Source organism: Orcinus orca, chromosome 4 (assembly GCF_937001465.1).
Source record: "Orcinus orca chromosome 4, mOrcOrc1.1, whole genome shotgun sequence".
Taxonomy (NCBI): Eukaryota; Metazoa; Chordata; class Mammalia; order Artiodactyla; family Delphinidae; genus Orcinus; species Orcinus orca.
In genome coordinates this window covers 150557679-150577224 of record NC_064562.1, presented here as the reverse complement: position 1 = coordinate 150577224, position 19546 = coordinate 150557679, and the positions used below count along the sequence as shown (strand labels likewise).

General features: G+C 53.2%; 1 protein-coding gene across 3 annotated transcripts in view; it reads right to left on the bottom strand.

The window, feature by feature from the left end:
- The window catches only part of TBC1D14 (TBC1 domain family member 14), a 103232-nt gene that overhangs the window by 79824 nt on the left and 3862 nt on the right, over positions 1 to 19546 (bottom strand). For all 3 annotated transcript variants that reach the window (XM_004265149.4, XM_033419467.1, XM_033419468.1), the window contains one exon: positions 12745 to 13483. In XM_004265149.4, the coding sequence (XP_004265197.1) occupies positions 12745 to 13466 (722 nt within the window). In that variant the 5' untranslated portion in view covers positions 13467 to 13483. Of the gene's footprint in view, positions 1 to 12744; positions 13484 to 19546 lie in introns of those variants that run through there.

Genomic DNA, 19546 nt, shown 5'->3' with positions numbered 1-19546 from the left:
CTCCCCGGGAATCTTCGGTAGATTCTTCTCGTTTAAAGTGTGCGCAGCAGTGAGGGGCAGAAAGGGAACCTACTCCAGGAGGGGTCGGCAGGCCTGTGGGAGGAAAGCAGGGGCTGCACGCAGGTGAGACACTGATTCAAGACGGCTCCTCCCGCTGGATCAACCGCCTGGCCCAACTCTGCGTTTCACACGTGGGAACGCAGCACCTGCAAAGCGACTTGCCACAGGTGCGAAGGGGGTAGGCGGCAGAGCTCTGAGGAAGAGGCCACCACCCGACGTCTCGGAGGGCTTCAGTCAGGTTCCCACTGCCCCTTCCCACACGTCACTCCAGCTGAGCCCACGCCCCACCCCACCCCGAGAAAGGGTAACCGCTAGTGTGTCACTGCACGTCCCCGCCTTTACTTGTGCAGTCCCCATGCTGCCCTCGAGTGGGCTCCAGCCCCGACAGACATTCTGGGAAGTGCTATTGCGGGGCGAACGGGGGCACCCACGGACCTGGAACGGCCAGGAGATGGGGCCCACCAGGCGGAGGGCAGCCAAAGCCCCAGCACCGGGCAGCTGTGATGACGCACACAAGCTCCCCGGCCCCCAGTATCTTCCGTGAGCCCCCCTCTTGCGTGAACACGGGCTCCGCGGGGCACGCAGAAGGCCCGTGAGGCTGGTCCCCACGTGGAGGATGGACCGGCCCCTGCTGACACTGGCTAAGCATCTACAGGCACGCTTCGGGGTGCAGACCCTCAGAGGAGCATGGAGAAGGCGTCCCCGAGTGAGCAGGCCTGCGCCTGGACAGGGGGCCACAGGAACATCAACACAAAGGCGGGCAGCCAGCGGGAGGGAGGGTGGAGTCCCCTGCAGACCAAGGACTGAGGAAGACGGAGGGGCACCTCGCGTCCAGCCCGACAACGGTCACGTTCCTCGCAGACCTTTCTTTGTGGCATTTCTTTCCCCTCTTGCTATCCTGGCCTGGGCGGCCACTCCAGGGCACAAAGCCCCAGAGCAGGGCACCAACGTCCCATGCAGCTCCTTAGCAGTGGGGCCTGCAGTGAGCCCCGGGGAAGGGGGAGCCACATGGCCCATTCAGTGCTATTTCCCACGGTTCTCCCCCGGCCCCAAACACGGGACCCCGCACCCCACGCCAACGTCTCCCCGAGGACGGGGTGCTGTTCACAAATGGGGGTCTTCTTATACCCATGGCCAGCCCACCAGAGCAGTGCCGATCATGACCATGCCCCTGGGACAGCAGCGCTGCCTCCCTCTCCCTCCCCAGCGTGCGACAGGAGCGGGACGAGGCACTTCGCCGCCTTTCTTCCGCCTTCCCTGACCAGAGTCATCAGACAGAGCTCTAACAGTGTGGTGGCCCAGAGCAGAGCAGACAGACTGGGGCTGCGGAGGAGGCGGGCTCCAAGCCCCACTGCCAACTAGCCGTGTGACCCTAAGCCCGTTTGCTCACGAGGTGAAGACCCCACCAACCTCGAGCCTTGCGTCTTTCCAACTGGCTCCCCTGATTTCCCCACCCACCGGAGTCTCTGCTGAGCCCTCCTCCTTTCACTGACCCTCACCCCCCAGACACCCCCTACCCCTGGCTCGGCTCCAAGGCCAGGTCACACTCTTACACATACCCTCGGCTCCCCTGCCTGCCTCTCACTTCACTGGACCCACTCAGCGAAACTACGCCCCTCCCCACGTGCGTACCCGTGCAGGGAACCCACGGGAGAAGAGGCACAGCTGCCTGGTCTCCAGCCACGGGCCAGACCCCTGACGCCCCCGCAGTCACGCTGCCCTGCCCTTTACTCTCCCAGCCACCTGGATGGCGTTCACACCTCTTCCCTGCTCCTCCGTCGCCACCCTCGCTGTCAGCTGAGGATCTTGCTTCCTACTTCACCAAGAAAATGATGCAACAGAAAGAGAATTCCACTGACAACAGCAAATGCTGGCGAGAACGTGGAGCAACAGTAACTCTCGCTCACTGCTGGTGGGAACGCAGAATGGTGCAGCCACGTCGGAAGGCAGTGTGGCAGTCTCTTCCAAAACTAAACATACCCTTACCATTCCATCCAGCAATCAGGCTTCCTTGGTATTCACCCAAAGGAGCTGAAAACTTACTTCCACACAAAAACCCGCACACGCATGCTTACAGCAGCTTTACTGGGAATTGCCAAAACTTGGAAGCAACCAGTATGTCCTTCAGTAGGTGAAGGGATAAATAAACCGTGGTCCATCCAGACAGTGACTGTCACTCGGCACTAAAATGAGATGAGCCAGCAAGGCACTGAAGCCATGGAGGAACCTTAAACGCATATCACTAAGCGAAAGAAGCCAATCTGAAAAAGCTGCGTACTGTACGATCCTGATGACGGAAAAGACAAAACTATGGAGGCAGTAAAAAAAGCAGTCACCGGGCGTTAGTGGAGAGGGAGGGATGACGAGACAGAGCAAACAGATTTTTAGGGCTGTGCAGCTACTCTGTCTGATCCTATAATGGTGGATACATGTCATGACACACTTGTCCAAACCCACAGAATGTACAACACCAAGAGTGAACCATCGGGGCTTCCCTGGTGGCGCAGTGGTTGAGAGTCCGCCTGCCGATGCAGGGGACACGGGTTCGTGCCCTGGTCCGGGAAGATCCCACATGCCGCGGAGCAGCTGGGCCCGTGAGCCATGGCCGCTGAGCCTGCGCGTCCGGAGCCTGTGCTCCGCAACGGGAGAGGCCACAACAGTGAGAGGCCCGCGTACCGCAAAAAAAAAAAAAAAAGCATGAATCCTCACGTAAACTATGGACTTTGGGTGATAACGATGTATCTATCGGGTTGGCCAAAAAGTTTATTCGGGCTTTTTCGCCAACCCAGTATCAATGCAGGCTCATTGACTGCAACAAAGGTACCACTCTGGCAGGGATGCTGACAGTGGGGGTCTGCGCAGGTCCCGGGGGAGGAGGTATATGGGAACTCTGCTTCACGTTGCAGTGCACCTAAGACTGCTCTAAAAAATAAAGTCTACCTTTTAAAAAGCAAATATGTTGATTAAAATCGATATTCACACACACACACACAAAACAATGAAGCAGCATTAAAAACAATAAAGTAGTCTCTATGCACTGAAAAAGAGAGGACTTCCAGTCTCCTATGGCCACATCTGGCCTCCAGCATCTGTGCCCACACACTCTGCTCCGCCGCCTGTCTATCCAGATGACGCCACCCGGCCAAAGCCAATTTCTCTATTTGAGCCCTAGATCCCACTCCGACGGAGGCAACTCAAGGACAAGGCTCCAGAATTCTCTACTCTCTCTGGTATGTTCAACTTCTACTCTTTTACTTCACAGTAAACAAAAACAGTAACAAAAACAAAAGGATTTCTCCAATCTTAAAGAAGCAAGCTCACACCACTTCCTCCTCCAGCTATCACCCCCTTTCCTTGCCCCCGACGCAGCTAACCCACCAAAAGAACTGCGCTTGCCGTTTCCAGCTTCCCTCCTCCCGTTCCCTTAACTTTGCTCCAGTCATGCTTGGCCCCGCACGGCTCCCCTAGAACAGCTCTGGCCAAGGTCCCTTTGCTAAAGTCACTTGTCCTCATCTCCCCTGACCCTCGAGCACCCTCGGCCCAGCCGATCACACCCCACCCCCGACGCCCTGTCTGGTCTGCTCCTGGCTTCCCTGGGCTCCGGCACCCCATTCCTCCACCTCCCCGGCCCACCTCCCGCGGGGCTCCTCCTCTCCGCAGGCCTCTCAGCGCTCCATGCTCGTTCCTCTTGGTGACCTCACCTTGTCCCAAACCCCCTGGAGTTGCTGGAGTGCCAACAACTCCAAACTCGCATCCCTGCTCAGACCCAGCTCCCCAGGTCCAGACTCCTCCGTCACCACCTACAGCAGCCTCCAGGCCCGCACGGGGCCTGGTCCCACTGACCTCAGCCCCCTCCTCACTGCTCGGCCTCTTCGCTCCCTGGCCTGAGGCGCTCCTTCCCCAGGCATCTGCTCCATGAACTTCCTTACCTGCTTCAAGTCTTTGCTTAAACCTCTCCTCTTCATTCACCCGATGGGCACTGCTTCGGTGGGCAACCCTGACCTGCCTTCTCCAGTCCCCCTGCCCCTCTTACCACCTCTACTCTCTCATTTTCCTCCCAGCACTCATCACTGCCCACATATATGCTTCACTTATTTATTAATGGTGATTGTTATCTGCCTCCCCCCACTAGAATGTAAGCTCTCCGAGGACAAAGGTCTTTGGTCCACAGATCAATCCCAAGTACCTAGAACAGCGCCTTGGCATATGGTGGCTGCCCAGTAAATATTTCTGTAAAGAACGTATGATGAGAAACATACTTAAGGACCTAGCTCAAGGCTTGGTACACTGCAGGCACTCAATAAATAAATAACTATGGCTGTGACTTGCTGCCAAAAGAAAACAAACAAAGCCTAGCAAAGCACAGGGAGGCAACACACCCTCAACAAACCCAGCTGTTCCTTCTGAGCACAGCTGTATCGCCGACAGAAGGGCTCTCCAACAGTGCCTGCGGCGGCACCCAACCTCCCCCAGGTGTCCAGCACAGACGGCCGGCCTCCTGCGGCTCCCATCACATGTTGGCAGAGGGCCACTATCTGCTGCATCTTCTCCGAACTCAAAGGACAACCTCAAACTGACCCTCACCTGGAGTGAGAGAAACATCTCTAGTCAAGGTCACCGATGACCTCCCAGGTGCCTAAACACCAGTTGGTGAGAACTGAGCTGGGCAAACAGGGGTCGGAAAAGAAGTGCAGGCATTCCGTAATCAAGGGGGCTGAGCTACTGAAAATCCATCTGGTACAAGAATTCACATCGGAGGCGCTGAAAACCCTGGGGTGCGGGTTTCAAAACAGGGTCAGAAGCCCCAGGGTAAACGTGTGCCTGTGAAAACAAGGCACACAGAAAGGGCAACACTCGGAATAACGGAGACGCCTCACAGACCTTTCGTTAGGGACATCGGAACCACCCTAGCAGGGTCCTTGCCTGCTAGAGCCCCCCTGCTCCTCCGCGCTCAAGGCCAAGGCGGCGCCTGGCACTGACCCTGCTCTGCCGCAGCCCCCCACGCCCCCGCCCGCGAGCCAGCAAGCCTCGGAGCTGACCCCAGCCCTGAGGAAGTGTCACGACCCTGCCCCCCGACCCACCCGGCTTAGTCTCTGCTCCTCCGGCCTGCAGAGTCTCCACCTCCTCTCCTCCTGCCCTCCCTGCCCAAGTCCCCCTCCCCTTTCTGATCACGACACACACGTGACAAGGGGCAGGGCTGTGTCTTCCGTAGAAAGAGCAGGGACTTCGGAGTTGGACAAGTGAAAGGTCACAGTCCCTACTCGAAGGGCTGTGAAACACATGCCTGAGGGAGAGTGAAGTGCCTGGTGTGTGCTCAGAACAGGGCAGCTACTCCCTCCCCCAAGGGGAGCCCCTCCTCTAACCAGGTTCAACCCTCTCTTGTCAAGGCAGTCATCAGCTCCTGGGCAGACCTGCATCTTACTGTGTGTGGCTCTTAATGTGCTTTGAGTGCTTTGAGCCTGAATGTGGGTCCTAAAGGCCCCGCCGAATATGAGCTCCTGCCCACCTTTCCATCTCCTCTCCCACCTCTGCTCTCCATCCTGAGCACCTCCTGCTACGGTGCTTTCCCAGAAATGCTGGGCTTTTCCCTGCTCCTGTGACGTTGACAAAGAAACACTGTCTCAACCTTGTGCACACGGAAGACACTTTCGAAGGCCTGCTGGCGTGTCAGCCCTGTATTTCTTTCTGGACCTCCCCAGGGCATTTGCTGCTGTGCTCGTATCTCTTTCCAAACCCTCATCACACGGCACAGTATAGGGATTTGCACAGCCGCCTGCAGCTGTGTCTGCCCATCTTCGTATCTTCTTGCCTGGCGCTTGAGCTCGACACCTTGATCAGGTCCCTCCTTTCATTTTCACAACTCGGAGGAGGACGCCCTCAGCTCATTTTGCAGACAAGGACCCTAAGCCCCAGAGAGGCTGAGTGGATGGCTTACCCAAGACCACACGCCAGCAAACAGGGAGATCAAGAGAACACCAACCAGCGCTCCGTCCAGGTATCACAGCGGTGCATGTGTGTACACATACACACACCCCAGCAGCTCAGATATACAGCAGGTGTTTTCTGTATATCACTAATGCCAGGTCAAAGTCACCAAGAATATTGGCAAGCACATTTTACAGAAAATTCACAGTTACAATGTTATACCTCAATTCACTGATGCTAATTCTAAAATGGTCAAAGCAGTAGAAAACTACAGTCAGGCAAAAAAAAATAAACAAATAAATAAATTAGACATTAATATGCCTGCCATGTGCTGGGTGCTTCCCATCCATGTACATTTATTTCCTCCCCATTTAATCCTTTGAAGCATGAACTTATTTCTGTTTTCCAGAAAAGAAACCTAAGTTCAGAGTCCCAAACCCCGTATCATCTTTGTATCCCTTGCTAGCTACTTAACCACCTCTTGCCTCAGTTTCCTCACCTATAAATGAGAATTATTACGGCACTCACCTGAATCCATCAGCTTTCAGTGCAGCATACAGAACCCACTCTAGGAATTTTAAGCAGAAAGGGATTTAACTCAAGGAATTAGATGATTTCAAAATCGTTGTAAGGGCTGAGGTAGGCACCTCTAAACTGGGCCCCCAGGAACGGCTCCCTGAACAACACAGAACTGATGCACCAGGGGAGCTGCCACATCTGAACTGCCACTGGAATGGAATGCAACAGGAGCAGGAAGCCACCACAACTCCTCTCAACCCTGGGATGCAGAACGCAGCCACCTCCTGCACCGCCGCGGCCTCTACACATTCGGGAAAGGGACACAGGCAGGATGCTGCAGGGAAGCCTCACATCTCTATGACATCACCAAACAGCAGAAAACAGCCAAAAGGGGAAGAAACATGGTCTCCGCCTGACTTCGGCCTCAAATCTTTCACAAACGGGACCTAATTCATGCCTAGAACCCTGGCTGCAAGCATCTCTGGGAAACACACATTCTTAACTCTCTGGCTCCACAGTGCAGGAAAGGCCGCTAGAAGGATGAACAAGCCAGCCCATCGAATCTAACACACGGCACTCCCTCGTGTGCCAGTTGAAGATTAAGCAAGGTGACCCCTCAGAAGTGCTGAGAATGGCACCCGGCAGGCACTGGACATTGTCTGTTACTCCCTGTGCCAAGGGCTCTGGCTGTCACGTGTCTCTGAAGTGCGTCCACCCTGTTGGTAAGCTAACTCACCTCCCTAAAAAGAAAGCAGGGGGGGCTTCCCTGGTGGCGCAGTGGGCTTCCCTGGTGGCGCAGTGGTTGAGAGCCTGCCTGCTGATGCAGGGGACGCGGGTTTGTGCCCCGGTCCGGGAAGATCCCACATGCCGCGGAGCAGCTGGGCCCGTGAGCCATGGCTGCTGAGCCTGTGTGTCCGGAGCCTGTGCTCCGCAACGGGAGAGACCACAACAGTGAGAGGCCCGCGTAGTGCAAAAAAAAAAAAAAAAAAAAAAAAAAAAAAGAAAGCAGGGGGCAGATACGTTCCTTAGCACTGCTCATGTCGCTTTTCAAATGGTCAAATCCCAAATGCCTAGATCAGTACAGGAACTAAAATTTTAGTTGAGCACTTTCCCACTGAGTCAAAGTGCCCATCTAAAGATGGTTTCAAGTTTTTTCACACTCCCTTTTTAAAAAAGTGAAATCTTATGGGAAACCCAACAAAAGCAGAGAGCAGGGCCAGGAATCCAACCTGCTCATACTGGGTATGTGCTCTGCCCAGAGCCTCACCTGGAGGATGTCGTTTAACCTCCACATCAACGCTTCACAAGAGGCACAATTAACCCCCTGTCACCCAGTACACCCTGGGGACTACAGAGGTTATTAAGGAAGTTTCTTGAGGTCACACAGGTCAAAAATGGCAGAGCTGAGGTTCAAACCTGGGTCTGAGCAGCTCCGGCTCTGAACCACCAACTCCTCTGTCTCTATCTTTGAATTACAACTCAGTGCCAGGGCGAACCAGACACAGACTGTGCCCACAAGGACCTCTCAGCCAGGTCGGGAAGCGGACCGGAAAAACGCTTCATTACACTCCTTTAAACACACCCAGGGGCTCCACGGCTCCCAGCCGTCCACAAGCTGTCCCCTCTGCCCCACGTCTTCGCTTGGCGAGCTCCTTCTCACCCTTCAGATGCAGTTCAAGCATCGCTTCTCAGCAAAGGATACTCAGGTCATCTCTCCTGAGAGCTTAATAAAGGGCTGCACAAAAGAAGGTGTAAGTGATCAAAGCTAATTACTACCTTCCAGCCCGGAGCAGATGAGTAGCCTTAAACCCCGGGCTTCACAGAAATCCCAGCCCTATCTCCTGTGGAAAACAAGCATGTTACTGAATTCCTCTCATACTTGCTGTCCAGCTTTTTAGATAAAGGCTCTTACACTACACCGGGCTCAGAGGAGTCCTGAACACAGTCCCTCTCTTCTATATAAGATGAGGATCCTGGGCTTCCCTGGTGGCGCAGTGGTTGGGAGTCCGCCTGCCGATGCAGGGCACATGGGTTCCTGCCCCGGTCCGGGAAGATCCCACATGCCGCGGAGGGGCTGGGCCCGTGAGCCATGGCCGCTGAGCCTGCGCGTCCGGAGCCTGTGCTCCGCAACGGGAGAGACCACAGCAGTGAGAGGTCCGCGTACCGCAAAAAAAAACAAACAAAAAAAAAAGATGAGGATCCTGCTTAAAATATATTACATCAGTGGAAGATAGCCAATATTTTATATTAACTTTTTTTTTTTTTAGTATTTATTTATTTGGCTGCACCGGGTCTTAGTCGCAGCACATGGGATCTTCGTTGAGGCACGCGGGACCTTTAGCTGTGGCACGCGGATCTTTGGTCGCGGCGTGTGGGATCTAGTTCCCTGACTAGGGATCGAACCCAGGCCCCCTGCATTGGGAGTGCAGAGTCTTAGCCACTGGACCACCAGAGAAGTCCCTATAATAACTTTAAATGGAGTAAATCTATTAAAATATTGAATCACTGAAACTAATATAATATTATAAATTAACTAGACTTTAACAAAAAATATACATATGTATACAACATTAGTAAATTTCCTTCAAAGAAGCAATTAAATACCAACATTTACAACCTGCTAGCTCAGCAGTCCTCGACAGTTGGGCGATTTTGCCCATCTCCCCACCCCAGCCCTCCAGGGACATTCGGCACTGTCTGAGGATATTTTCGGTTGTCACAGTTGGAAAGATGCTACTGGCATCTAGTGGGTAGAGGCCAGGGATGCTGCTAAACAGCCTTCAATGCACAGGACAGCTCCCACCACAAAGATTCACCCCTCCCCAAATGTCAACAGAGCCTAAGTGGAGAAATCCTGATCTTTTTCAATCCTGGATTGATCAAAGTAAAGCACAATATGGGGATAAGAACTAGAGAAAGCTTTAGAAAACATATTTTTTAGAAATGATAATATTTATGTTAGAATCACAGATAGCTACTACTTACGGAGGGCCAGGAAGTGTGCTAGGTGCTTCACCTATTTGATCTCTAACCTTGCACAGTAGTTTTATGCCCCATTTAAGGCTCAGGGAGGTGAAGTAACTTGCCCATGGTCACACAGCTATTAAGTAGGACAGCTAACACGGAACCCAGCCAGCCCAACTCCTGAACCAGTGCTCCTGACCTCGGTACCCCCAACACGCACGCGCGTGCGTGCGTGCGCGCACACACACACACACACACACGTGTACACACAGCCCCATGTCAAGACTCGTGCCCCCCACCCCTGCAGTGTGTGTCCATCTCCCCCACTGGAGGGAGCTCCTTATGGGCAGGACTATCTCTAAGCTCAGGGTGGAGTCTCCACAGGAGGTGCTTACCGCAGCCTATGTGGAGGGGCCAAAGGCACAAACAGGAGCTGGGCCTGGGCTTCCGCGGGGCAGTGGCCGGGCTCAGCCAGCCCTCCTGGCGCTCCTCTGCTCCTGACTCGTCCAGGCCACCCTCATCAAGCAGTCAGGTTCACCAACAGGTCTGCTCCCTCAGGCTCCAAGTTCCCTGACCACCTCCACCGCTTCCTCTGAGCCCCATTCTCCTAGACCGGCCTTCCACAATGCCGCCCACACTGCTTTCTACAACCCAGAAGTGGACTCGGTGAGGACAAGGACAACAGACGGGCACGAGGGTCAAGGGAGTCGCTGGGTTGAGGGGACAGAGTGGAGACACAGGATGACTCAGAAGCCTGGGCTGGGAACCACGAAGGACCAGCTCCAGCCGCAGCCCTGCCCTCAACAAGAACTCACACGGTCCACCGTCCTCGAAGTACCTGCTGTGTGCCAGGCCCTGCCTATAAACTCACCTGTAAAATGTTTAGTGGGTTCCAGACATTTTTGCACAGAACCCCCCGTTTTCCTCTCAAAGGAATTATGGACTGAAACTCTTCTCTAACACTTAAGACTCCAGGACAAAAAAATTCACTACACGTGGCCCACGATATCACAGATCTTGATTCACTTGCCATTAATATGCCACCTGCTTCCCAAAGGTACTTAATAATGGCTCACAATAATAATGTCACAGTCATCAAGACGAGGGGAAGGAGATAAGAACTAAGAAATAAAACAACGAGGAGACATTTGATTTCTGTGGCACAAAGCGGAGAAAGATTTTCAAGAAACAATCTGCAGTAATTGATGGTGTTTCCTTTCAAAGGAAATGAGGCTCCAACATAGACAGTAAGACAAAGGCAAGCAGACAAAGCAAGACGCAGTCACGACCATCACAACAAGCAACTGACGCTGCAACGTTCACTCTGTCTGGGTCCGTACTAAGGTCCACACGTGTGAGCCCACTTCGTCTCCCTGACCACCGCAGGAGTAGGCCTCATCATACCCATTTTGTAGATGATGAAGCTGAGACAGAAAGCAAATGACGATGGGAACAATGCAGGTAAGACTACAAACACGGTATCAATAAATCCACAACACAATAGGCATCGTGTGCTAGGCTATTTACTAACGCTACTTTAGAGATGAGAAAGCTCAGAGAGGTGAAGTAACTTGTTCAAGGTCACACAGCTAGAATGTGGGTGCAGATCTGTTGAATTCCAAAGCTAAGTTCTTTCCTCTATGCTGTCTCCCAGCCACCCCCATTTTCGAGCAAGGTTTCCCAAATTTGCCAAGAACCTCAGATGATTCTAAAAACCTGTCTCCAAAGCCCTTCCCCTGAGATTCTGATCCTGGAGCTCTGGGATGGAGCCTGAAGAGCCGTATTTAACAGGCACCCAGGCGGTATTCATCAACAGGCAAAGTTGAAGACACTGATCTGAGCAAAGGGAACAGTTCAGCCACACAGATCTGATCTGCAGCAGCACTGTTTTAGGGCTATGGCCTCAGTGAGGATCGTGGGTCTCCCCCACGGTTCTTGGGTTTCTCCCACTGAAGGCAACCGTGAAGTCACTGAGTTCTGGGGCCAGGATTCTCCTGGGAGTAGCACAATACCTGTCTGCGGGTGCATCAGAGAGAAGAGGTGCCCCATAAAACCACAGCCGCCATCGGAGAGCTTCTCACTCAGGACTGGTCTCGGCTCATCCAAGACGACCCCACCGTCAGACGATGCGTGAGCCGAGGCAGCCGTAAGTGGACGTGCGCGCCCACAGCCGCAGAAGCCCCGGCTGATTCAAGCCAGCACATCCACCACCTCGAAGGGACACCCGTACCGCCAAGTGTCCAACACGGGCTCCGCTATGGGCACAGACAGGGGCAGCCAGGTGGACCACGGCGGCGTTCCTACCTGCCAGGCCCTGGGCCCAGGCCCTCCAGAGAGCTGCTGGGGACCAGACGGCCCTTCTGCACACAGTCTCCAGGGCCCTCGGCCCTTCCCTGTGGCACTGCACAGTTTGGGAGTTCACGTTTGCCTATGTGACTGACTGATATGTCCACTTCCACCACCCCCAGCCCGCAAGCCCACCCAAGGTCACTACCGAATTACTCCCATATTGCCTGTCAAGGGCAGAGCCCAGGACGCAAACACAAAACACTTGTTGAATGGAAACACGAGGGCACAAAAAAGAGGCTGTAGGAAGGGCTGCACGGGGCTTAAGGTGAGACACAGGGATGCCAGCATCCCAGTTCGGCGCCTGGGGACAGGGCACCGCGGGGAGTGGGGTGGATGGCCTGGTCCTAACACAGGTGGGAACGTGTGTGGCTGCAGTGCAGTGACAGCACACATCTCAGAAGCAGGCCCAGGGCCAGAACACGAACAAAAGAGCACAGCCAGGCAGGAGCACAGGGCGCGCGTCCAGGGGCACCCAGAAATACCAGCCCTGGGTTGTGCCAGAGGAGGCTGGAGTTACTAAGTCCGATATCACCCTCGCCAGCACCCTCTGCTTGGCCCAAGAAACTCAAGTTATCAGCATAAAGGGCCCTTCGGAGGATAAAGCTGACAAAGGCTGCTGATTTGGTAACAGTGGCCACTTACAGGTCAGCCTCAGCCACAGCAGGTCAGAGGCCAGGAAGTGACAAGAGACTGTGCGAGTGACAGGGACACAGAAGTGACAGCCAGCAGTGAGGAATCGAACAGCAGAATCACCAGTCCTCCGCACAAGTCCACAGGACTCTGGGCTACTGGAAACGGCATAATTTTCTGTATGACAGTGTCTGCTCTGTGGGCACGAAACACAGGACACACTGCAGACAAGAACAACAAAGCAACTGGTCTGAACTGAATAACCTGGCTCTTCTAGAGAGATAAAGACGGCATTACCTTGTAAAGAAGTTACTAAATGGTCCCAATATTTTCAATTTCCTCCCCTCCTCGGTTTCATCAACACAGTCCTGCTGGCGTAGGTCACGGGTTTCCTTGATGGAGCTCAAGGTGACATCAGTAAACTGTGGGTCATCGTCATTCTCCAGGGTCACGATGGCACTGGAGCTGCTCGTGACCACGAGGTCCAAGATGTCCTCATTGCTGACGGACAGCGTGGTTGACAGCTCTGTGCCGAGACTGGACACGCTGCAGACTGAGACATTGTCGCTGCGGTTCAGGGTTTTGGAGGTGGGGCTGTAGAGCTTCACTGAGTCATAGCCTGTCCTGGGAAACGTGGAGGACTTCCGCACACTCTGTTCCCGCTCGGCACTGGTGGCAGCTGGTGGCGCGTAGGAAGGCAGTGGGCACGCGCTCTGGCAGGCTCGCTCAGGGATGATCTCCGACTCGGACTGTTTCCTCTTCACGTGGACCACGCTGCAGGGGACAGGTTCCGGGTTGCCGATCTCTAGGGTAGGGATGCCTGAGTCCACCGATTGAAGGCTGTGCCGATCTTCTAAAGCACCAAGTTTCAGCTTGGGCCCGTACTCAGGCAACGAGAGGGATCTGGGTGCCTTGAGATTCAGGGGTTGCAGGTTCTGAACGTGGTTTCCTGGTCGACCGTCCAGAATGCCCACCAAGGCTACGCCATTTGTAGTGGTGGAAAGGTTTCCATCAGTCATCTTGGTCCACGGAAAAACTAGAAAAAACACCAAAACGGAAATCAGGACAGTGAATATAAAAGCCAAAGATGCAATTCCTCTGACGCACGTTCAAATGTTCTGACACCCCTTTTAAAAGAGGAATCCTTGAAACAAGCCCTACATACACAAGTTTTAATTCAGGGCCAGAAGCTAGAGTTTTAACGTATATTATCATGATATAAAACAACAGGAAGATAATTCAAACAAAGGATATACCTAGGGTAAAAATACATAAAATAACCATCTTTATCATCCCCATCACTGCCCCCAGTCACATCTGCGATCCTCAGGACAGCACTGGGAGTGTGAGGGCTGTGCCGGGCAGAGAGAAGGGGTTTTGTTTTCCACGTTTTTTTAAATGATAAACAGGATACCTCTGTCAAAAGTATGTGAATTCATAACCCATACATAAGTCAAGGTTCAACTTGATCTGAGACAGCACAGAAATCGAGACGCCTTCCTCATGACAGAAAAGAAGATGAACTGTGTATGCCATGTGCAGTGAGATGACCCCAAACACATTCAAGTTAGCCATGGGTCTCCACGATGTTTTAGTCACCTTACTCAGGTCTACAAGGCGGGGCATATTATCCCCTTTACCATGGAAGAAACTGAGGCTCAGGTCAAGAAACGGGTCCATGGGACTTCCCTGGTGGCGCAGTGGTTAAGAATCTGCCTGCCAATGCAAGGGACACGGGTTCGAGCCCTGGTCCGGGAAGACCCCACATGCCGCGGAGCAACTAAGCCCATGCGCCACAACTACTGAGCCTGTGCCCTAGAGCCCGTGCTCCGCAACAAGAGAAGCCACCGCAATGAGAAGCCCATGCACCACAACAAAGAGTAGCCCCCGCTCGCCGCAACTAGAGAATGCCTGCGCGCAGCAACAAAGACCCAAGGCAACCAAAAAGAAAAAAAAAAGAAATGGGTCCAGGATCACATTGTTATTTAGCCGCAGAGCTGGGATCTATAGGACTGACCCCAAAATAAGCCATAGTAGTGGATGAATGGTATAGTTTGGGGTTATAAAAACCCAGGTCAGAAGGCTGGCTCAGTGAAGACGGATGATCAATAAAGGAAAAAATAAAGGCCATGAACCTGCAGTAAACACACAGGCCCTGCCTATGGTTCTCTGGCCTAAGACTGGGGTAGGAGGTGCATCAGCCTGGACAGCACAGTCCCCTGTGCTCTGAGAACCCTGGGGTTTGTTACATTACCTTCTCCTGTCCTTTTAAAACATCAAAAACTAAAGAAACCTGGTGGTGCCTTTAAATTTGATCCATCGAACAGAAACCACATAAAGAAGGGAACTTTGGGCTCAGTCCTTCCTGGGTTCTAATCCCAACTCCACTAGATTGCCTTGGGAGAATTAAATAAAGTGCCGTGAGAAAGGCATTCAGCAGGCGCCCCCCACCGCAGGCACTGTTAGCAGCTGCTATCATACAACAGCAAACAGCTGAAGGTCTGAAGCCTGGCAGTAACACTGATAACCACCCCCTTTCGGGTGTTATTTTAGCTTTTGCAATGAGCTTCCCGCTCCCCTTCAGGAAGCCTGGTCTGCCTCTCACTGTCAACACGGCCAAAGCAAATTCATTAAAAGCAGAAAACGGGGGAGGGGTAATCTCCCCCCCTCCCAGACATGGAAGGAACCAGTCACACAGTACAGCACTGGAGCAAAAACAGAAATAAGAAGGAATGAATTCAATTGCGGAATTCAGAAATAGACTGAACTGGGCTTCCCTGGTGGCGCAGTGGTTGAAAGTCCACCTGCCAATGCAGGGGACACGGGTTCGTGCCCCGGTCCGGGAAGATCCCACATGCCGCGGAGCGGCTGGGCCCGTGGGCCATGGCCACTGAGGCTGCGCGTCCGGAGCCTGTGCTCCGCAACGGGAGAGGCCACAGCAGTGAGGGGCCCGTGTACCGCAAAAAAAAAAAAAAAAAAGAAAGAAAGAAATAGACTGAACTATGAATAAAAACTTGAAATATGACCCAGTGAGTAAGGAAGGATTATTTAATCATGGTGTCGTACTAATTGGTTATCAATTTTTCTTGGAAGGTAGAACTACACCAAAACAAAACTACAAGCAAAATTACAGCTTAATACAAAAATGAGATTATAAAGGTATTGCACAAAATAAAGTGCTTCCCTAACCTACAGAGCAAAAACTCAGTTCATCCTCGGAAAGGATCTGGGCATTCCCCTCACCACATGGGAACCTGTCTTAACTGTTTTGCAGTTCACACTGCCCTGAATTTCCTGGGCTGCGGCCCCTACCCTGAGTCCCCAGCCAGGAGTTCCTCCCAGGCAAGGCCACAGCAAACTGTCTCTGGAACCCTGCGCTGGGAAAACTCCCGAACCAAACCATAATGTGAAACAACAGGATTCACGACAGGAAGACACAGGAAGATAAATCTGTATACCAATTTGAAAGTCCTACTTTTTTTTTTATAATTAAGAGGAAAATCCAGTAAGAAACATTTTTAGCACATAGTTAAGAGCTAATCTTTGGCAACGCCAAAGGTAATGAGAATTATCCAAATACCATCAACACACCAACAGGTCAAACTAGCAACAAGGCATAAACACAAGAGGAAAAACTCACAGTAAGCAGAGCCGAGACCCTCCGACAGCCCCAGCTGAAATTCTGGCCCTGCCACTTACTAGCTGGCGAGATGCTCAACCTTTCTGAGCCTCAACTTCCCTCCTCCCCAGGAGTAAAAGGGGGCGATACCATACACCTCACAGGCTGGCTAAGGATAAAGGAAATGAGGTTTGATGAAGCCCCAGCACACCTGTACCTGACACACGGTAGGTGCCCAATAATTGTGAATTTCCTCCACTCCAGCCACATAAAGAGCCTAAGTACCTGAAAAAAAAACCCATGAATTTAAACTGAAATTTTGACACTAGAATAGGCAGCAACATGGAACAAGTGTGTGATGTGAACCCAAGGACCCCTTCTCCTCTGAGTCGCCAAGATGGAAGCACAGGGAAGAAAGAAACAAGGTCGGACAGAGTCCCAGGCCGCTTGGTGGTGGCCTCGTCCTCCGTCTTCTCTCCTCTGCCTTGGGGCCACAGAGAGAAGCCCGAGGGCCTCTTCTAGGGAGAAGCTGAGGGACCTTTGGGGCCCCCGATGGTTCCAAGCCCAGCTTAAGTTCCTTAAACTTGAGGAACAGACTCAGAGAACAGCCTTCAGAGAAATAAACCTAAAAGGGAAAAAGTACTTCCCCTTGCACCATATTCTAAGACCAAACTCCGTAAGGGCCAAGACCAACTGTCCTCAAGCCCTTTCACCTGGTGCTACCAGTGCCATAAAACCAGAAGCCACATGCCAGAGCACCTGCCTTCCGACGGGGCCCTGCCGGGGGAGGCTGCACAAAGGGGGTGCTTCCAAGAGAGGCTGCAGGGTGGACTCTGGAAGCCAGCCAGGAGACCAGCTGCGGATGGCCTGCCTCCAAATCACACGTTCTCTAAAGACAGAGTAAGCCTAAATTCCCCAAGCCGGCCCAGGGCCCTCTGGATCCGTCCCTGCAAGCCACACCAGCCTCATGCCGTCACCCTCACCTCTCTCAGCACCCAGGCATCCTGCGCCACTGCCGCAGGTACTCTCCCCAGCTCTGCCATCAGCGCCCCTGGGGATCTGGGAGCGTGTGCCACAAGGAGACACAGCACCTCCCCTGAGAAGCCTTTCTCAACTCCCCCAGGAGGCTGCAGGCCCTCCTTCCTCCTGAGCTCCTTGCGGCCACACCCCACCTGCAGCAGTTTCCGTATCTCTCTCCCCTGGCTCCTGACTAAGCTTCAGGCGGGCACATGCTAACAGTTTCTGGATACCACTGCCTGGTCAAATGCCTAGCATGGTTAAGGATTAAAAAATCTATTTGCGGGACTCCCCTAGCGGTCCAGTGGTCAAGACTCCGCGCTTCCACTGCAGGGGGCATAAGTTCGATTCCTGGTGGGGGAACTAAGATCCCACATGCCACGCAGTGCAGCCAAAAAAAAAAAAAATTCTATTTGCTGAATTAATTATTACTGACAACTACATTCTAGTTGTGGGCAGGTTTCAGGGGCAATCCATCCAAGAAACATCTGTTGAGAGCTGGGTTGTGTTTCAAGAACAAGGTGAGCAGGGGAGGTCACAGAAGAGGAAGAAAATCCATCGCGCTCCCAGCCGTGCGTGCAGACAGCAGACCCAGCAAGTGAGCGGTGACCGCCCTGTGCACCGTATCCGCTGCTAGACTAGATGGCGACCAACACTGTCAACACTTGACGGCTCAGGAAAGTAAAACGAAATTTCCCTCTGCAGTTGTTTCCCAAAGTCTCACACGACCCCCTGCACAGTGGCCGCCACAGCATGCGACCTGGGCTCTCAGAGTCACCCGGGCACAGCCCAGCACCAGATCCAAGTCTGATGATGAGCAGCTGTCACCGTCCGGAGGAGAGAAACACACGAGACATAACGCACAGGTAAGACGAAGACTTTTTATTCCAGGCAGCAAGGCCACCTGAATTTTACTTACCTGCCACAAAACTGAGTTCTGCAGGAAGCAAAGAGGAAAAGTGCCCAAGAGACTGAAACAACCTTCACTCCCAGGGGCCCGTCTTTAGTTTAATACGAGTCAGAGAGTGGAGAGCAGCTCTGCCAGTGACTCTGAATAAGGCTTTGGAAAACAAGTCCATCTTGAAGCAACAATTTAATTTTCTCCTCCTTAAAAAGTAATGGGACTAAGTCTTGACCAAGTCTTCATAAATGAAAGAAACAGTTTATGAAACCAAAACTAAATGATTTAGTTAGCGTCCCAGGGGAAGAAACTCCACTCACTGGTGACTTCAGGGAGGGACAGCTCTGCCCGTCCATGCAGACATCCTCTGCACTCCTCTCCTCTCCCGTGGCTCCTTCCTGCCCACGGGGCGCGTGCTATACACAGCCTCCCTCGTCCCAGCTCTCCCCTCTGGACACCGCGGAGGAGAGCAGCCCCCTCGCACCCCCATCAGCACGGGGACAACGCCACTCTCCCTGATCCTCCACGGAGGGTGCGCTCATCTTCGCGGCCAAGCCTCCTGTCAACCCAGGCCTGCCGCTGCTCGCCATACCCTGCCGCTTAAGAGTCAGGCGCACACGGCCCCTTTCTATCAGCCATGGCCTGAGGGCCCATCTGTCACAGATCCAAAGTTTCCAGAGGGCAGGAACTCGGTCTGCAAGTCCTGACAACACCAGAGCACCACCATAAAACTACAATTTCATGAGGACCAGGCACCGTTCTAAGCTCTTAACATGCCATTCTGTGCCAGAGCCCTCAGCAGCCCTCTGCGCCACGTATTACCCCCACTGCACAGAGGAGGAAACTGAAGCACACAGCTTGCCCAGGTCTCCACTTTCACGTGGCAGCAGCTGGGGCCCGAGCCCAAGTCTGTGACCCCAAAGCCCCTTGGTAAGCTTTGCTACTTACAGCCCTAATGCAGACATCAAGCACCTCCTCAAATCCTTATCCCTCCCGTGAAAGAAGAGGATCTCACAGGTGGGAACAACGCTGGGCTGAACCAGAGGCAGCAACCTGCCCAAGGTCTTGCAGGGAGGGTCCCACCTGAGTCTTCTCTCTCCAACACCTGCATCACCCTCCAGAAGGCCTCTCAGGGGTCCTTCACGTTTCCTGGTGAGGATGCTGGTGGGACCGCCAGACTCGCCACAGGAGTGGCTCTCTCAGGCCTTCACCTCAAGCCTAGACCAAACAAAAAGGAGAACCCACTGACCTATGAGACATCTCCCATGAGAATCAGACATTTGTGTAGAGGGCTCACAAGCACCAACCACTGTGAGTCTCTTTCTCTTTTTAATTCAAGCAGTGGAGAGAAAGGCATAGGACGTTCTGGATCTCAGGCGCCTCGGCATTAACAGTTAACACAAGCAGCTGCCTCTGCTCACCGGTGCACGCTGCACGTTGGGCACTGTGTTCGGTGTCCACACCCACCATCTATGATCTATGTAACCTCCCCAGCAACCCCCAGAGCTGAGGACACTGTCATCACCATCTCACAGACAAGACTGAGGCGCAGATGGAACGCA